Genomic DNA, 16,580 nt, shown 5'->3' with positions numbered 1-16,580 from the left:
CAATGGAGGGAGGAGATACCGGGACAAGCACAGCTGTAGACCCATCCCTGGTTGAAAGGAGCAGGTGAAGCTGATCACTCTCAATGCAAGCTCTGCCCAGCTCAGCCAGTTTTCTTGCCTGGGTAATCTAATTGTTTGGGTGTTTGCCTTCACCCAGTAAACATTCCCAGGGAATGTAGAAATGGCACCTGGGTTGTATGTTTGGAAATAAATTTGCTTTGCATGTGATGAGTACAAGCTAAGAAAAATATCAAGAGTGGGCTCCTCCACCAAGTGCAGGCATCATTTCAGTGGGGTGATGGGATTAAATTATTGTGTCCCCAAAGCCCATGGTCCCAGCACTCTTATTTGCATTCTTTGGGTCTTATCATTCAGGATTATGTAAAAATGACAGCTGCTTATAATTATTTGGGAGTTTTGTGTTGCGATAATTAAAAACATCTGCCTTTATCTTTCTGCTACCAGACTTAACCCTGAGAGGTTGGGTCTACTGAACTTCAAAGAGGGAATCAAGAAATAAAAGAAAACTCCACACATTACTAACAAATTTCTAGTGATTCATTTAAATGTATAACCAGTTATTCCAACAGCCTTCAAACCCTTCATTATCTTTTAAATATATATAATTTGGGACTGCTAATTAGATAGCAATTTAATGCTCTCATGGGGATTCAGATGCAAGGTCTTCCTAAAACGTAAACGCAGAGGAATAATTGTTGGCATTCACATGACTGAATTCTTCAGTTATTCAAATAAGTGTGCCCATTCACATAGTGAGATCATTTGAATATTCTGCCCTCAAATTCAGCTGTAGGTTTTACAGGACCCTTCCATACCAAGAGGGTGGGGCTGGGTGACCTAGTCCACTCAGCTCTCTGGAGAGGGCAGACAGGACCCTTGGGAAAACCTGGCCTCATTAAGACTCCTCCCTCTTCTCTCAGAGGTAGGTGGCTCCTGTTCGTGTGTTTGGAGAAGCAAACATACTTAGGATCTGTAATCTGCAGCTCTGAAAGCTTTCGTGCTTGCTGCTCTGGCTTCTCTGCACCGGCCTGCTTGTTATTGTCTTCCTAGTTACCACCAGTGAGTATCTCCCCAGCAAAGAATTACAGATAGAGGAGGGAAGAGTTTCATTCTGCCTTGAGTTTCTACTTCCCTGTCTTCTGAGTCTATGAAGATGGTCCTTTAAATTGTATAAAGATGTGCAGCCCGTGGAGCAGCATGATTGATCAAGGAGATGACATTGGCTGTGATAGAAACCAGCACACGTGTCTCGGCCTGGAAGCATGGCTAGCGTTTGCATTCCTGGCCCAGGCTAGTAGCTAGCAGCTGAGGCTCATTTCCCTCACTAGGGAAAGGAGGTGCAGACAAATCTATAGGAATTTTTAAGAGATCATTATTCAACACATTGCCTGTAATTACATTTTGATGAGCTTTTTATTGCTAATTTATCATCCAAGATGGGGCATTCTAGATATGAAATTAATCTAGTAAAACAGAGGTCAAAGTGTGCCTAGTGTAAAGAGGAGTCTTTTTCTCATCAAATTATTTCACCCAAAAATAAAGCAGCAGAAATTCCCCTCTGTAAACCACATTTCTTTCTGAGGCCTACTTATGACTTCCAATGCTGCCCAATAGACTTATATGCAAGCTTGGATGCCCAGAGCAAAGGAGCAAAAAAGTATGACGGGGACACAGGGACAGGAGGCCCAGACTGGAGGGAAGCAAGTGGCACCCCATTGTGTGCCCGCAGAGATGCTGGGGTGCATGAACTCAGCCTGAGGTGGTGCTCTATATCCAGAGCAGACTGCAAGAGTTAGCAGACCACAAGACAAGCTCAGTGCGAGGTTTTCCTTCCAGAGCTGAAGAGATACCTTCAGGGACACAGTAGGACACAGACAGGCATGGCCCCACTGAGGGAAGTGGTGTTTCATTTCCCTGGGGAGCTGTGGGACTCAGCATAGAGCACACACCCCGGAGCTGGGTTCCCTGGGAGAGAGTGTGCTCAGAAGGGGTGCTACTCATCCCTCAGCACACTGGTCTCCTGTGTGCCTGGGAAGAGTAGGTTCCGGAAGTAGAGCATATCATCATTGAGGTGCCAGGAGCTGACATGCACAGAAGGAGAGGGGGAGGGGGAGGTGTCGGTGGTGACTGCATCATCAGGAGCTGGTGGTGCAAGTAAGAATCTGTCCAGGAAACTGCTCTAGAAGTCTGTCCTAAACCCATACACAGACTCCAGGCATACTGTGTATCTCCAGGCCTCAGGGTCTTTGCATGTGCTATTTCCTCCGCAGGGCCCCAGCTCCATGGTCCATAAGATTTCTCCCTCTGCCGGGCGGCGGTGGCGCACGCCTTTAATCCCAGCACTCGGGAGGCAGAGGCGGGCGGATCTCTGTGAGTTTGAGGCCAGCCTGGGCTACAGAGTGAGTTCCAGGAAAGGCGCAAAGCTACACAGAAAAACCCTGTCTCGAAAAAACAAAAAACAAAAAACAAAAAACAAAAAAACAAAAACAAAAAAAAAAAAAAAAAAAAAAAAAAGATTTCTCCCTCAACTTCCAGATCTCAGCTTATAGTGAATGGGGAACCTAAGAGCACGGTCTCTGGAGACCCAGGTAGGTAGCTTCCCCTCCCTTCCCTTTCTTCTCCCATGCCCTTGTTCTTTTGTTGTTAGTTTGTTTTGTATTTTTTGTTTTATTTTGGGAGTCTTTTTTTGTCTTTTTTGTTGCTGCTGCTGCTGTTGTTGTTGCTGTTGTTTTTTGCAGAACACATTCCAAATCTGTGCTGCATTTTGTTTATCCTTTTATTTATGAGCTTAAAAAAAAATGTCTCTTCGCCGTAAGAGTGCAAGCACCAAATAGCGGAAGGATTCTGCTTTCCTGGCTTCTAGAGGAGTGTACACTATGGTAGGTTTTTTTTTTTTTTTTTTTTTTTTTTTTTGGTTTTTCGAGACAGGGTTTCTCTGTGTAGCTTTGCACCTTTCCTGGAACTCGCTTTGGAGACCAGGCTGGCCTCGAACTCACAGAGATCTGCCTGGCTCTGCCTCCCGAGTGCTGGGATTAAAGGCATGCGCCACCACCGCCCAGCTATGGTAGGTTTTTAATGAACATATCTCACAAGGGAAGGAGAGAGGGGATGGGATGGGAAGGACCGGAAACTAAGTGAGGAGAGGGAAGGATCTAGCAGCAACGTCCCTCTTCCAAGCATGCCACGACCCCTGCGCTATTCCTATCTGCTGCCAGGCAGCATCAGGAAGGGTGACTGTGAGTTTTTAGGTTGCAGACCAGCTAGCTCCCTGCACGCTCCCCAGCTGTGTGACCCACAGCCAGCATCGAACACTTTCATAGATGCTTGTTGGTACTGCCACCCCGGAGCCTGTCCTATTCAGCGTCTTCACTGTGCTCCATCTCCTATGTGCCCAGGTCCTCTCTCCACATTTGTTCCCTTCCGTCTCCTTCACCAAGCACCTCAGCAGTCCTTTATGTGCAAGGAATCTGGCGGGTGTCCTCTGGTTACCTGCGGTGACTGGCAGATGTGTTCGGACAGCTACTGGGAAGTAGGAAACCCATACTATGTGGTCCCTGTAAGAAGCCTACAAAGATGAGCAATACTGCAGTTGGGCTAAAGCAGGTGGGGGTCAGACTTTGAACTCCCTGAGTGTAGATATCAGAGCCATAGCTGACAGTGGTTCCCAGTACTTGGATTCATGAACACACAAGTCAGGCTGCTTTGGTTGAAAGCAACGGATACTGATTCTTAATTGTTTGCACAAAGCGGGAACTCATTGGGGGAAAAAATGAGGAAATTAATTTTCTACTTCTCCTGTGATGAGATACAAAGAAAGGAATCAGCAGTAAATGGATAAAGAAATGGATAAACGGCCCTTCTCTCCTCCCTCCCTCCCTCTTTCCTTTTCTTTTTCTATTTCCTTCTATTTTTCTTTTGCTTTCTTTCCTGGAAGACTAATACCTTAAGAGAAATAACCCACCTGGCCCTCCTTCTGTGTCACTTGTGGCCCCAGCAGGGAGAAGGACCGAGTAAGCTAGCTGACAGGGGGTGGGGCTTCACAGAGCATCCCCTGGGAAAGTTTTGGGTAGGATGATTGACACTCCAATAGTGGTGTGGTTCCCTGAAGCTAGAAATGTTGGGAGACTTTGCTCCCACTCTGCAGGAAAGGACAGAGGGAGGAACAGGTACAGGAGACTGGAGCAAGAAGGCCACAGAGAAAGACAGAGTCCATAGGTTTAGCTTGGGCACAGCCAGTTTGGCCCCAACCACATCTCTACTAGAATGAAGAACAACTTCTATGCTCCCAGCAGATCAGCATCCAGGGGCAGAGAAAACACTAGAAGAGGAAAAGGGATGCACACACAGCTTCAGAACCAGAGGAGCAAGATTATGACAAGTCATGTCCATTGTCATTTTTGACTTTTGTGAAACTGCCTTAAATGTCTTTCCTGACAGACACACTCCTTGGTCCAAGTATCAGACTCTTTTCTTCTGCAAATACTTAATTTTTCTTTAAACTACAACCATACATGGCAGATCCTCACACTCAGGTGAACTCTCGGACACATGCTAACAGGCAGAATGTTACTGGAACTTAATGAGACAATTTGGGCAGGTTGCCCATCTTAGAGCCTGGCTTCTGACATCTTGGGTAGCAGATGCATGGCCATTACTGATCCCATTTGCTTGCCACTTCTAGCATCCAAGGGTACTATTAAAGCACATTACATATTCAAAACATGAAATTGACTCCCATAGCTCATCCACTACCCGAGTATCCAAGCACACAGTTGGTCCCAGGACCGAGAGGCTGCAGGCTGGAGTATGGGAAGTTGGAGCACTAAGCTCAGCTCCACCCGGCAAAATGCAGTCTCTCCCAGTAAAGCCCTTTATTCCTTAGATCAGGAGCTACGCTGCAGCATTCCTACTCAAGTGCCCAGCCCAGCCAGTTCCCACAGTGCCTGCTGAAGTGCCTGTGGCATTTCAGCAAAAAAGCAAGACTGCAGGTATGCAAGACTCTTGTGTCCCCCTAGCCAAATAACGTATTTCAAAACGAGGCATATCTCTCTGTAGGGGCTATACAGTCTTTTTTTCTAGGCATCCCTTAATTCTTTCTCCAAGCCTAAGCAGGGTCTCTCCTCATCCCTGTTTGGGGGCTGTGTACACTGTGTGCTTGGATCTCAGCACATAGTGATGCCTGCGCGCCACCTACTGGGCAGTCTCCTTCAGTTCATCAGCAGCCCGAGCGTGGAGGGCAAGGTCTCTGAGAAAAAGATCGGCATATTTGCTTCACGGTTTAAGATGGTCTACCAGATACTCCCCGATAGACTTTGCCGGCAGAATGTATCCCCCTAAGACCAGAGAGAAGTCATCCCTGAGCTGCCTGACGTCATTAGCTTCAGAGAGACGGTGAAGTCTCCCCAGTCCTTTTCCATCTCGCACCCCAGGGCACCCATCCTTGAGAAAGAAAGAAAGAAAGATGCGTTGTATACCCAGAGGTCATCTTGGCCATCCATGCTGTTGCTGTTGGAGAGTACTTTTACTGAATGATGAACGTTTCCTAAGCAGAAACATCCCTCTAACTGCCCAAGACTCTTTCGCCGGTACCAGGCTTGAAGTCAGCAGCATCTGTGGGATGTCAGCAAACAGAAGGGCAGAGGGCAGAGGGATGACCGCGGTAGAAGGGCCGGACAACCCACACATGCCCTGACATAATAAGGAGGGAGGGAGTGCTGAAAGCACATGTGGCAGCCACATTTCTCATTTATTGTAGGAGCACAGTACCCAGGCTCTCATCATCTGTATCATCCTTCCTACTGGCACCTCCTCCCAGCAAAGGGCCACAAAGAAGTTAGACACACATGCATGTCCTAGCAACAAGTGGCCCAAACAAACAGAGGCAGGGGAGCTTTGAGAAAGAAGAGGGCTTCTCCGAGGTGATCACTGAGTCGAGAGCCAGAGGAAGAGTTTGTCATGCACACATAAGATCAGACTCCGGGCAGAAGGGCAGTTGGACAGGGAGGAACCTGGGATTTCTAAGGAACAGGCAGAAGCCTGAGGACAGGCACAATTCTAAAAGGATCCTGCTTGAACACCACAAGATGTAAACGTTTTCTAATTACACGGATCTGTTCTCAGAACCCATTAGTAGAACTTCAGAAGGTTGTGAGCCCAAAGAAAGAACCCTAACGCTGCCTCCACCTCACTTCGGCTTCACCTGCTGTTAGAGCCACCCTCTAATTAGTGTAACATATATTTACATGTACCATGAGGGTACCCAGTCAGTTCCACAGGGAAGGACCAAACAACACATTCATTAGTGTGTCCACCTCTCACTCCATGTACTGAATAACTTTCTACAGGGGCCCACTGTACAACAGCAAACAGGGCTTGGAAAAATAAACTGTCCATGCACCCATAAAACAGAGAACCAGAACGATGATATAGAGTAGGCCAGTCAAGGGGCAACACGGGGATGGTATCTCAGGACTCAGTGGCTGGAACAGCTAGCTGCATTTGCATTTCAGTCGGGTGGAGGCCTCTAAGGAGTTAAGGGAGATGACACTGTTATCTGTAGAATTTGGCCGTGTTTGAGAGTTAGCCTGAATTTTCCAGGAGAGCCCAGATGATTTTTGCCTCCAAAGAGCCTGATTTGGATAACCTGACACCTCAGCTTCTCCCAGTGTGGATAATGCCTTCCACCCACTGCGGCACAATTTGGTTTAGGAAGTCCACATGGTTTCAGAGTAAACCCACATGGCTGACAGAGTCAGTGCTTCCCAACCAAAGGAGAGAGTCCATCTGCTCTGGCTTCCAGCCAGCCTCTTGTGAATTCTAGCCATCCCACTTCCCCATTAGAGGCCAGACAAGCCGCAGTCTGGGAGGGGGTGGGTAGCCATGACTGTCCACTATTCTCATCCATGTTCTCTAGAAATGTCTAAGATGTCTGTTCACATCTTAGGCCTGTAGAATCCTGGCAGTTGTCACGGCTAGATGAGGCTCTTGAGAACTTGAAATATTGGTCCTAAGTGAGACATGTTCTAATTGTCAAACCTGTATCAGATTTCACAGACTACTACAGAAAGAATGTGAGATGCCGTATTGATTATTTTTATGTTGATTATATGTTAAAGCCTCAACGATTTGAATACATGAGCCAAAATACTATCCTTAAGCTTGATTTCACCTGTGTCCTTCTTTACTCCTTAGATGTGGCTACTGGGAAAAATTTTAACAACACACACAGCTCATCCTGTGGCTTACATTGAGTTCCTGCTGGACTGATTCTAACTATAACTGTGCCACAACTGCCCTGGAAGTCATCCACAGAACTGCAGAGACCAGGCCTCTCAGCCACACCTACTCTCCAACCACTCTGCCACCCACTTCCTGAGGAGCCAACACAGCACTGTGAACTTAGCCCATCTTGGGCATCTGGGCCAAGGCTCCTGGTTCTGGCACTTTACAGTTATCTGATTTGGGAGAAGTCACATTACCCCTCAGTGCCTTGGCTTTCCATAGGTGATGCCTTCCTTATTCACAGAGCACCCCAGATTATCAACCCATTGCTCAAAGTTGCCCAGGATAACTTCTAAAAATACATTTTGCCCATCTTTATCCCTTCCAACCTTCCAGAGCCTCGGGAGTCTTCTAAGGTGCCCCAGAGTCACCATGGGATCTGTCAAATGAAAGCAGCGGCATGTGAAAAGCACCTGGAACATGAAAAGCACCTGGAATGGTGCCCTTCCCAAAGGGAGAAATCAACACACACCAGAAAGACACACCAAGAGTAACAACCACAAAAGCAAATGGACCAAAGCTGCCTTTCCCCAGTCTCCTCAGGTCTCTATATTTACATGTAATCCCTTCCCATCAGATCTTCACTTCCTTGAAGCAAAGTGCAACCCAGTAGCCTTGCACAGGCCTAGAATGCAGAAGACCTCCAATGACATCAGAAACATTATACATTTTCACGCCTCAGTCTTTACTGCCCATCTCTTCAACAGTGTATGACTGTTAGTATGACTGATTAGTAAATTTACATCTGGGATAGAACCTGGAGCTGGGCGTGTGGTTCAGTTGATCGAGAACTTGCCTAGCATACAAAAGCTCTGGGTTTCATCCCAGCACCACGTGAACCAGGTGTAAAAACATAGTCAGAAGAGGGAGGATCAGATGTTCAAAGACAGCCTAAGATATATGAGAACGTATTTTAAAACAACAGAGAGAGAGAGAGAGAGAGAGAGAGAGAGAGAGAGAGAGAGAGAGAGAATCATATATAATATAATCCCCCCAGCGTCTTCCCCTACCTCCTGGCCTGCAGACACAGAACAGACAGCTTTTGGCTGATTTCAGCATGAGCTTTGTGGAAATAAGTCCCAGATTTTTGTCATCCCAAGGTTCCCAGTGGAATCCTGCCATTGTTGTGGCTGCTAGGAGGGACCTGTTTTGTATTCCCTTGAGGATCTGACCAGGTCTACAGTCCAGGTTTCCTTGTGGGGTGGTCAGCTTAAATGTCCTTATCTTCTACAATGCAGAGGCAGACTGATCACCAAAATCCTAACAAAACTACAGGCCATGTTAAAGACAGCCTATTAGAGGCTGCTTGTCTCTCTATCCCTTGATAGGCAAAAGAAAAAGACATATATCCAGGGCTCAACATTCTAAGGGACATCGTTAGTAAGAAGGAAAACCAAAATGGTAAGAAATGAAATCTAGGCAGCACATAGAAATAGTTTCAGCCTGCCTATAAGAATGGTGAAGGCCACAAGAAGTTGCACAAGCCTGCCCCTCCACAGGAGACATTTCTCAGGATCTAACTTGAATCCCAACTGTTGCGAAGTTTCCACTCCTCCCCTCCCTCTCCCCCAGGAACAGGTGCTGGCTCTGTCATGGAAGGCCTTCTAGTCCACTGGAAGGCAGCTAGCTACTTCAGCCCTCAGGGCAGTACAGGACAGCCCCTTCAGAACCCCAGCAAGAACCTGTCATTTTGACATCAGTGAAGCCATGAGGAAATGACAAGTTGGTGGTGGGGCGGGGGGGGGGGAGGGGGGGCACTTGACAGGACAGGGGATCCTTGATCCTCACAGGGCAGCATGACTTCTGAGTGAGCTTGAGTAAGGCTCCTAGGGTGAGCTGTTTTTGGAGACATTTCATGATTCACACCCAAATCATACAAGATGAAAGAAAATACTGGATAAAACCAAGCCAAACATGGAGTTTGGGGGAAGGATTTTATTGGACAAATTAGAAAAATATTGGTACTGTGCTTTAGCAAAAGGCACTTCTTTCATCCGGCTGCAAGGGCAGGAACGACCTCGGTGGCAGACAGAGGGGACCACGGGCTGTGTGATGAGGGCTCTCTCCACCCTCCCCGGCCACAACCCTGCTCACATTCAACCATGCTAATCTGGCAGCCTTGGCCAGAACAGAGGGGAAGGTCCATTTATAATGACTTCATTCTAAGTCTGGGCTGCAGAGGAGGCAGGCGGGCTTGAGCGAAGATTGCTCGCCTGAGCCAGTCAAGGGAGCTGCTAGTGGCTGTCTACTGCTAGCTGTCTTCCAGAGTCCAGCCAAGGCAGATCTCTGTCTGACAGACACCAGACTCCTAGCACAAGCACAGCATCCACTTACGGCCTTCAAAAGGAACATTCAAACAGTGGGTTTGAAGGCTCCCTTCATTCATTTTCTGAGGACTGACTACACACTAGGCTGGCTGGCAGGAAGAGGGATAGAAAAACACAGAGAATGAAGAAAGCAACCAGAAGACCTGAAGCTCAGACAGCCACAGACACTTGACTGTGTGGCTTCTAGTCTTTGTCTCAATGTTAACTGAGAAACAAACACCCCCCCACACACACTTTTTCCCTATAGAAGGCCCACACGGAGCTACACATAGCACAGTTGTTATACTCCAGATTAGCGTGGGACAAAGTTATTGTTCAACAACAACAACAAAACCCCTCAAAAACCAGCAAATAAAAGTCATGTGTATGCATAATAAATATACATGGGGCATTGCAAATGCTTATCAGGATAATCTCCTGAATAATCTAAATGTGTTCTCTAGATGCTGGAGTAATCTGCCAGTGTCCTCTCCTCCCAGTCTTTACAGTGGCCAAGCCCAGATCGGCACACATCAACAGAGACAGGACAGATGGGATGCTAAGATAACTCCCACCACCCCAGTGTCCAGGAACCTGCCGCACTATAGGATTTCTGACTTTCATTCCCCCAGGTCACACTGACAACAGGGCTGTGGTGTGCTCATTGCAGTGTTATTAGGGGTGGGAGATTCTCAGAAAGGTTACATGTGACCTACTTGGTCATAGAGCTGGGATGAGGCAAGCCTAGAAGTTAAGGATAACCTGGGTAAGAGGCCATGCCTTCCACTTAGCGGAGTCAGCCTACCCTCGGTGACCATATTTAGATAAGTTAATTCATGTAATCTCCGATGGTAACAACCCCTCTCCCAACCTCTCCTAACTAGCTGATGGCCTCATAGTCACAGACAGATGAATGGGAGAGATGGACCATTGGTCTGGCCATGTCCTTGTCATGAGTCAGTTGCAACAGATACATATGGTTTGTGTTTGGACAAGTGAGCTGTAGAGCATTCTCTTAGACTCCCTCACATATGGAAAGCCTGACCCTGGCTATTGCTTCTGGGAAATCCACTCATCCCAGCATTTGAATAATGATATGCATAGCAATGACTCCTGTGTGTGAGCATTCACAGGACCAGACTCAAACAATGTTGTCTGGAGTGACCTGTTACTCCAGCCTTTCAGCTGCCCTCCCAGTAGACACAGCTCCATAAATAGGCTATTTATTTTCGGTGTGACCAGGAGATATAAATGATTAGAGAGACACTGGATACACTTGTAGAGGACAGCCATTCCCAATGCTATAAAGAGAAGAAAACCACCATGGTGACTTGTGACTTCTGGTTCCATTTCCTTCCTCCTTCAAAAGCTGACAAATAGGAAGTTAATTCATTCCCTAGCAGAAGAGTCAGGTTTGATCATGCCACTGCCTCTGATCTGTTCTAGTTTGGAGCATATAAGTACCAGGAGTCCACACTTGGCCACACCAAACCCACTTGTACCCACTCTGACCAATCAAAAACTCCACTTGACAGCTTGGGGTGAGTAATGCAGTAAGCTTTTTAGATTCAAATATATCTTTAGACTTATATATTCTTAAGATATCTGTGGCTTTTTTAATCAGATATCCCCAAAGTTCAGAGTTATAATTGAAATCAACTAACCAGCTAATTCAGTCCTTTAGACACACACACTCATTCATATATATTCGTGTGTGTGTGTGTGTGTGTGTGTGTGTGTGTGTGTGTCTGTGTGTCTGTGTGCTGCAATCAAACATCACCATCAGTCCCATCTAAAAGCAAGCATATGGGGTTCATGCGATGTGGTCACGATGACTCCACTAATACCATGGTGATTAGAGCAAAGTTGGATGATGATGGGTCTCTCACATGGACAGTTTCTAAACAATGAGGCAAGTGAGAAGAGAATGGGTTCCCACAGCGCTTGGCTGACAAACATTTGCAGAGTTCTCCGCTGCTATGTTCTAATTCTGAGGAAAGGGACAGAGACTTCTGCTGCAGGCAGTACTGTGCATTTGCGTGCACGTGTGTGCGTGTGGATGCTGCCAAGAGAATGACCTACACATCCTCCATGTAGAAGGCTGTGTTCCTCTTACTACCCATATCTTCTTTAAAGGCTCATAAATCGAAGGGGCTGTCACTCTTGCAGCACATTCTAACTAGCCCAGGATGACGAGCAACATCACCCTTCCTCTCCACATCTCTCCAGAATCCACAAGAGATGCTGTCAGTGGATTAGCATCTCTTTCTTCATCTCTTTATGTGTTTCTTTCTTTTGTATCATGGTGGATCTAGTATACCCAGGACAAGCGTTCCACTGTGATCTACACAGTCATCCCTCTGCACACATTATTTTACCTGTTCTGAGATAGTCTCACTGGACTGGCCTTGAACTTGTGATGCTCAGGCATGGCTTCTTCTGAAGAGCCTGGCTGTCCTCTGGGAGAGAGTTCTCATTGTTCTCTGGAGGGGTGCTCTAGGCAACCGCCTCATGAGGATCTGGCCTCAGGAGACAGACCATGGACTATCTTGGGTTGGCCTCAGACCACCCTTGGAGAAAGTAAGAAACAGTGCTTGCTATTGGGTATGACTCAGGTGCTGAAAAATGGAGAAAAATCTTAGCGGTTTCCATTTATCCAGAAAGGTGTTGCTGAATAGCTTCTGTGAAAACTGCATTCTGGTAATGTAATTGGGAAGTAAATCCTAATGAAGTGAATTTTCAGAGATCTTGTACCTGATTTTTCGATCAAAACAGATTTCCAGTAAGTGAGTCTAGGGCTAGAGTATGAATATTCATTATAATGGGTTTCAAATTGTGTAGAGTTAAAGAAAAAAATTCCCAAATACCGATAGATTTCTATTAAAATGAACGAATGCATTTAGATATATATGGATTTACATATAAGAACATGGCAGAAACTATGATTTCTCTTTAGCACTATACACTGTGAGTCAAAACACTAGTTTGTGGCTATGCAAACAGCCTCTTTAACACCATGAACTGAGTGGTTTTCTCATGAAAACTGCTGCAAGGTACCATTGCTGCAGAGCTGAAGATATTCAGGAATGGACGCTCCTCTTACCAGCGGCCTGAGCTCTGGGTGCGTCAAGATGTATCCATTATTCGTGATGGCGAAGGCGTAACCATGAATTCCTAACTGTAAGAGGAACGCAAAAGAAACCTTCATTAGCCGACTCCCAGGCGGATTCACAAAGCACAAAGCAGCCCGACCTGAGTAATTTACAGCTTAAACTTGGCATTCATAACCCTTATCAGCACAATATTTCATTAAAATGAATGCGAGGCACTGATCCTTGACATTTGGTGGAAATGTGGACCTGTCACAGATAAGCTCAGCAAACAGCACAATCTGAAATGTCATAGCCCCACACTGGCATCCTACCGCTTTATTTTTATTTATTTAAAACAAGACAATTACTTTTTAGAAAAACCGACAAAGTTATGAATGTTTCTGGAAAGGGGAGCATGTCCAAGCAAACAGAACTGTTTCAGTTGGGGCATTTTCTCCCTTATCTAGATGAGGGAGAGGGAGAGTGGCCCTCATACTGTCTCACTTCCAGGCATCTATTGTCCCACACGCACAGGGACCATTTCTAAATCACTCTCCTGCTCTGTCCTCTCCATAATCCTTAAGGTGTCCAAGGAGCCCTACCAGCCCCATGTGGGGGGCAGCCGGTCCCTTTATATCCTGTCATTTTTACTGTGGCTGCCAAGCTTTTCCATGCATGCTTCCATCCACACAAAGCCTGGGTAATTTTCTATGCAGAGCCTCACTTAATTTATGTTTTCTGACTACATGGGACTATGGGAAATAGTTTGGGAGCAATGAAATGTTTTATTAGCTTTAAAAAGTATGTAATCAAATTTAACACTGCACTTATTTAAATAATAATCCCAGCTTTTTGACAATATTTCTATTACACACTTGACTGCACCCATTGGCTACAATAAATTTACCTACAAATCATTCATGTATTAAAATGGCCTCTGGCATAAAACCCATACTGATTCTCATTCTCATTCTCTCTCTCTCTCTCTCTCTCTCTCTCTCTCTCTCTCTCTCTCTCTCTCTCAATCATAACCCACTTTTGCCAGAGCAGTGAAAAGAGAGAGGGAAGAAAAAAATGTCTATTTTCTGTCTGAGGGATCATTTCACAGTTCTGAACCCTTACTTACTCCTCCTTTAGATTCCCCGCCGCTCACAGACCTGCATATGATACTATTAAATGATCCAGACAACAGGGTTTACAAACCAGGAGTGACCCTGTCTGCTTGTTAGCTTAACGTCAAGGTGATGTGAAATGAACTTCAGAGAATTTAACACCAGCAATTAAAAGTTTCCGTTGTATTACATAAAGCAAATATGCCTGCGGTCGTCAAGGGCAACAGACGTTTCTCCCGGTCTTACCTTGCACAGCGAGTCTTAATAACATTCTACTTGACTCTAATGATAAAAGTATATTTCATTATGCCGGGAAAGATAAACCCAAGATTTCCTATCCTTTGAGATGCCTATCGCCTCTTTCATCTTGTCTCCTGGAAGAATGTCAGACAGTCAACACTGCATTAATTATCGTTATTAAGTCCTGGTTTAATATGGGCTGGAAGGGTCAGGAAGGACTCTGGGAGATTGACTTCTTCCATTAAAGGCAAGAGTGGGGTTTGCCTGGAAATTCAAACTCAGCATCAGACCAAACAAATGGTATTTTATAGTCAGCTAATGCAGCCAGTGTCTTCCAACACAGAAGACTTTGCCCCTCCCTCTGGGTCTCAAGAGAAGGTTGGTCTCAATGCTCCGCCGCAATTCCCTGGCATAGCACTTTACAAATGAGGACCGGCATCTAGGAGGGTATGGCTGATAGTCAAGGCATTAGATTATTAAATGTCTGCCTCCCTCCCCCAGATGTAAGAGCCATGAGGGCAAAAGTCAGAGCATACGGTTAAAAATGGTCAGAGGGGTGGATGGGATGGGGGCCAGGGAGGGACACAGGGAAAGAAGGAATATGAGAAGAGGAGGCAGAGGAGGAACAAAAATGGGCACAGGTTGTACAAGCTCTATGACATTCCTCAGGTGCAAGCCTGCCTCCTTGAACTGTCATCATTATATAGCTTTAATTTCCAACAACAGTACTAGCCAATCTCTAGGCCTCAGAGACAGCCCAGTGTCGAAGGCAATTCTCACCATGCTTCCTGTGTAAGACATAGAAAACCCCTTTGGTGTGTGAGATGGGTTTCCTGAGTCTACCCATCAGGTCTCCCTGGGGCTGGCCCCTACCTACGTAGCCACACTACCTCCTTCACCTGCTGCCCCTCAGTAGACCTGGCACCAGCAATCCCCGGCAGTACTCTTTCCTACACAGGCCTGTCCTCAGGTACCAGCCTCATGCAGCCCCTTCAGATAAACTCTTTACCTGTTCCCCTCCTGGCCTCCCGATCATCTCCTGTACATTTTCTGACTCCGTTCTTGCTTTCCTCCTTCCCATTCCATTTATATAAAACCACAAGAAGATTTTCATTTCTGCCTTCGCACAAGGCAGAAAAAATGCTACCTGGACCTTCTTGCCTCTCAACCCTCCTTAGGTCCCCTTCCTTCCTCTGTCTTGCTTTAGACAGCACTCAGGGCTGAACCTCTTCTGGGAGAGGGACCTCTTCTTGGAAGGGGCTCCTGCACTCACCTTGGACTTCCACAGCCCTCGGCACCGTGTCAGGCATGCGTCGGGCACTCAGTTAAGTCTGTCTGCACTCTAGGCACTTACTGCTTTACTCAAACACTGACCTGATGATCTTCAAGAACAGAACCAAAGTAAACAGTAAAAAAATGAGCCCCAAAGAAGCTGATCTGCTTCCGCATACACAGCCAGCCCTTCTCAACCCTGTGCCTAACTTGCCTGACGTTCAGAAACTACTGAGTTAAACACCTTCCCAGGAGAACATCCCGAGAAAACTGCATTCGAATCTTCTGTGTGCTGGTTGGTGACTCTTGGAGATCATCTGATGCAGCTACAAGAAGAGAGATTGTGGAACCTCCAAAGGCAGCCTGTAGATGGATCTCTCTGAGAATCAAAACTTCATAAAGTGACAATGGATAATGTTTGGTTTTGGCCAAAAATCAATATGCTGACGGAATCCCTAAGTCTCATTTCACCTGGAACACAGCCAGTCCCCCTGTCCATTTGCATGTTCAGTCCCGTGGAGTAACAGGGAACAGATTGGACACAGAACCTTCCAGCACAAGGAGTTGCCAAACAGGCCCTGGATCCTCTGCTCGCTCCCCTGCTTTCCTGGAGGCCAGGAGCTGTGCAGACCCTGTCCCTGGGAGAGGAGCATGTCCCTTCCAAGCGAGAGCCTTCAGGCTAATGAAGTGAACCCAATTATAAAATAGCTCATTATAGTAACAGAGGCCATGGTGTCTGGAAATTATTGCTGGGGTGTCTGGGATTCTTAATAAAAATTATAGGAAGTCTGATGGCTTGGGGGAAAATATATGAAGTTTAGGAAGAAAGAACAATCCTTGGGAGAATCCCCAGAGCTAAGAGCTGACGCATCCTTATACAGTGTTGACCAAGAGGGCAAATGTGACCTGGATCCTGCTCCCTAGCTCTACCTGGATCCTTCTCCAATCCTGCTGCCCCTAGCTCTACCTGGCTGACATGCACACCTTTTCCAAAGCTCTTTATGGAAATGGAGGAGGGACAGATGTCTTCAGTCAATGTGGACCATACCTCTGTCTCCAGTTTTCCCACCAGGCTCAGGGAAAGCACAGAACACATTCCCAGAGATGCTGATTTACTCCCTATGGCTGACTTTCCTCTCTTCTTCTAATCTCACTGTGTTCTTTGATCTCTTACGAGGTGGGTGATATTGAACAGGTAACAATGCATGTGGAGTACTGTGGAGGACACCAACCACATGGTAAGAACAATAAATATG

The 16,580-nt window shown here is 46.4% G+C and overlaps 1 protein-coding gene across 1 annotated transcript in view; it reads right to left on the bottom strand.

Moving 5' to 3' along the window:
- Cacna2d3 (calcium voltage-gated channel auxiliary subunit alpha2delta 3) overlaps window positions 1–16,580 on the bottom strand; it is an 827,473-nt gene that overhangs the window by 165,439 nt on the left and 645,454 nt on the right. Inside the window, exon 17 of the mRNA XM_059274534.1 lies at window positions 12,712–12,786. Coding sequence (XP_059130517.1) covers window positions 12,712–12,786 — 75 coding nt within the window. The remainder of the gene's footprint in view (window positions 1–12,711; window positions 12,787–16,580) is intronic.

This window comes from Peromyscus eremicus, chromosome 9 (genome assembly GCF_949786415.1).
Source record: "Peromyscus eremicus chromosome 9, PerEre_H2_v1, whole genome shotgun sequence".
In the NCBI taxonomy this organism is placed as follows: Eukaryota; Metazoa; Chordata; class Mammalia; order Rodentia; family Cricetidae; genus Peromyscus; species Peromyscus eremicus.
The sequence above is the reverse complement of the archived record's forward strand: the minus strand, read 5'-3'. Positions and strand labels throughout refer to the sequence as shown.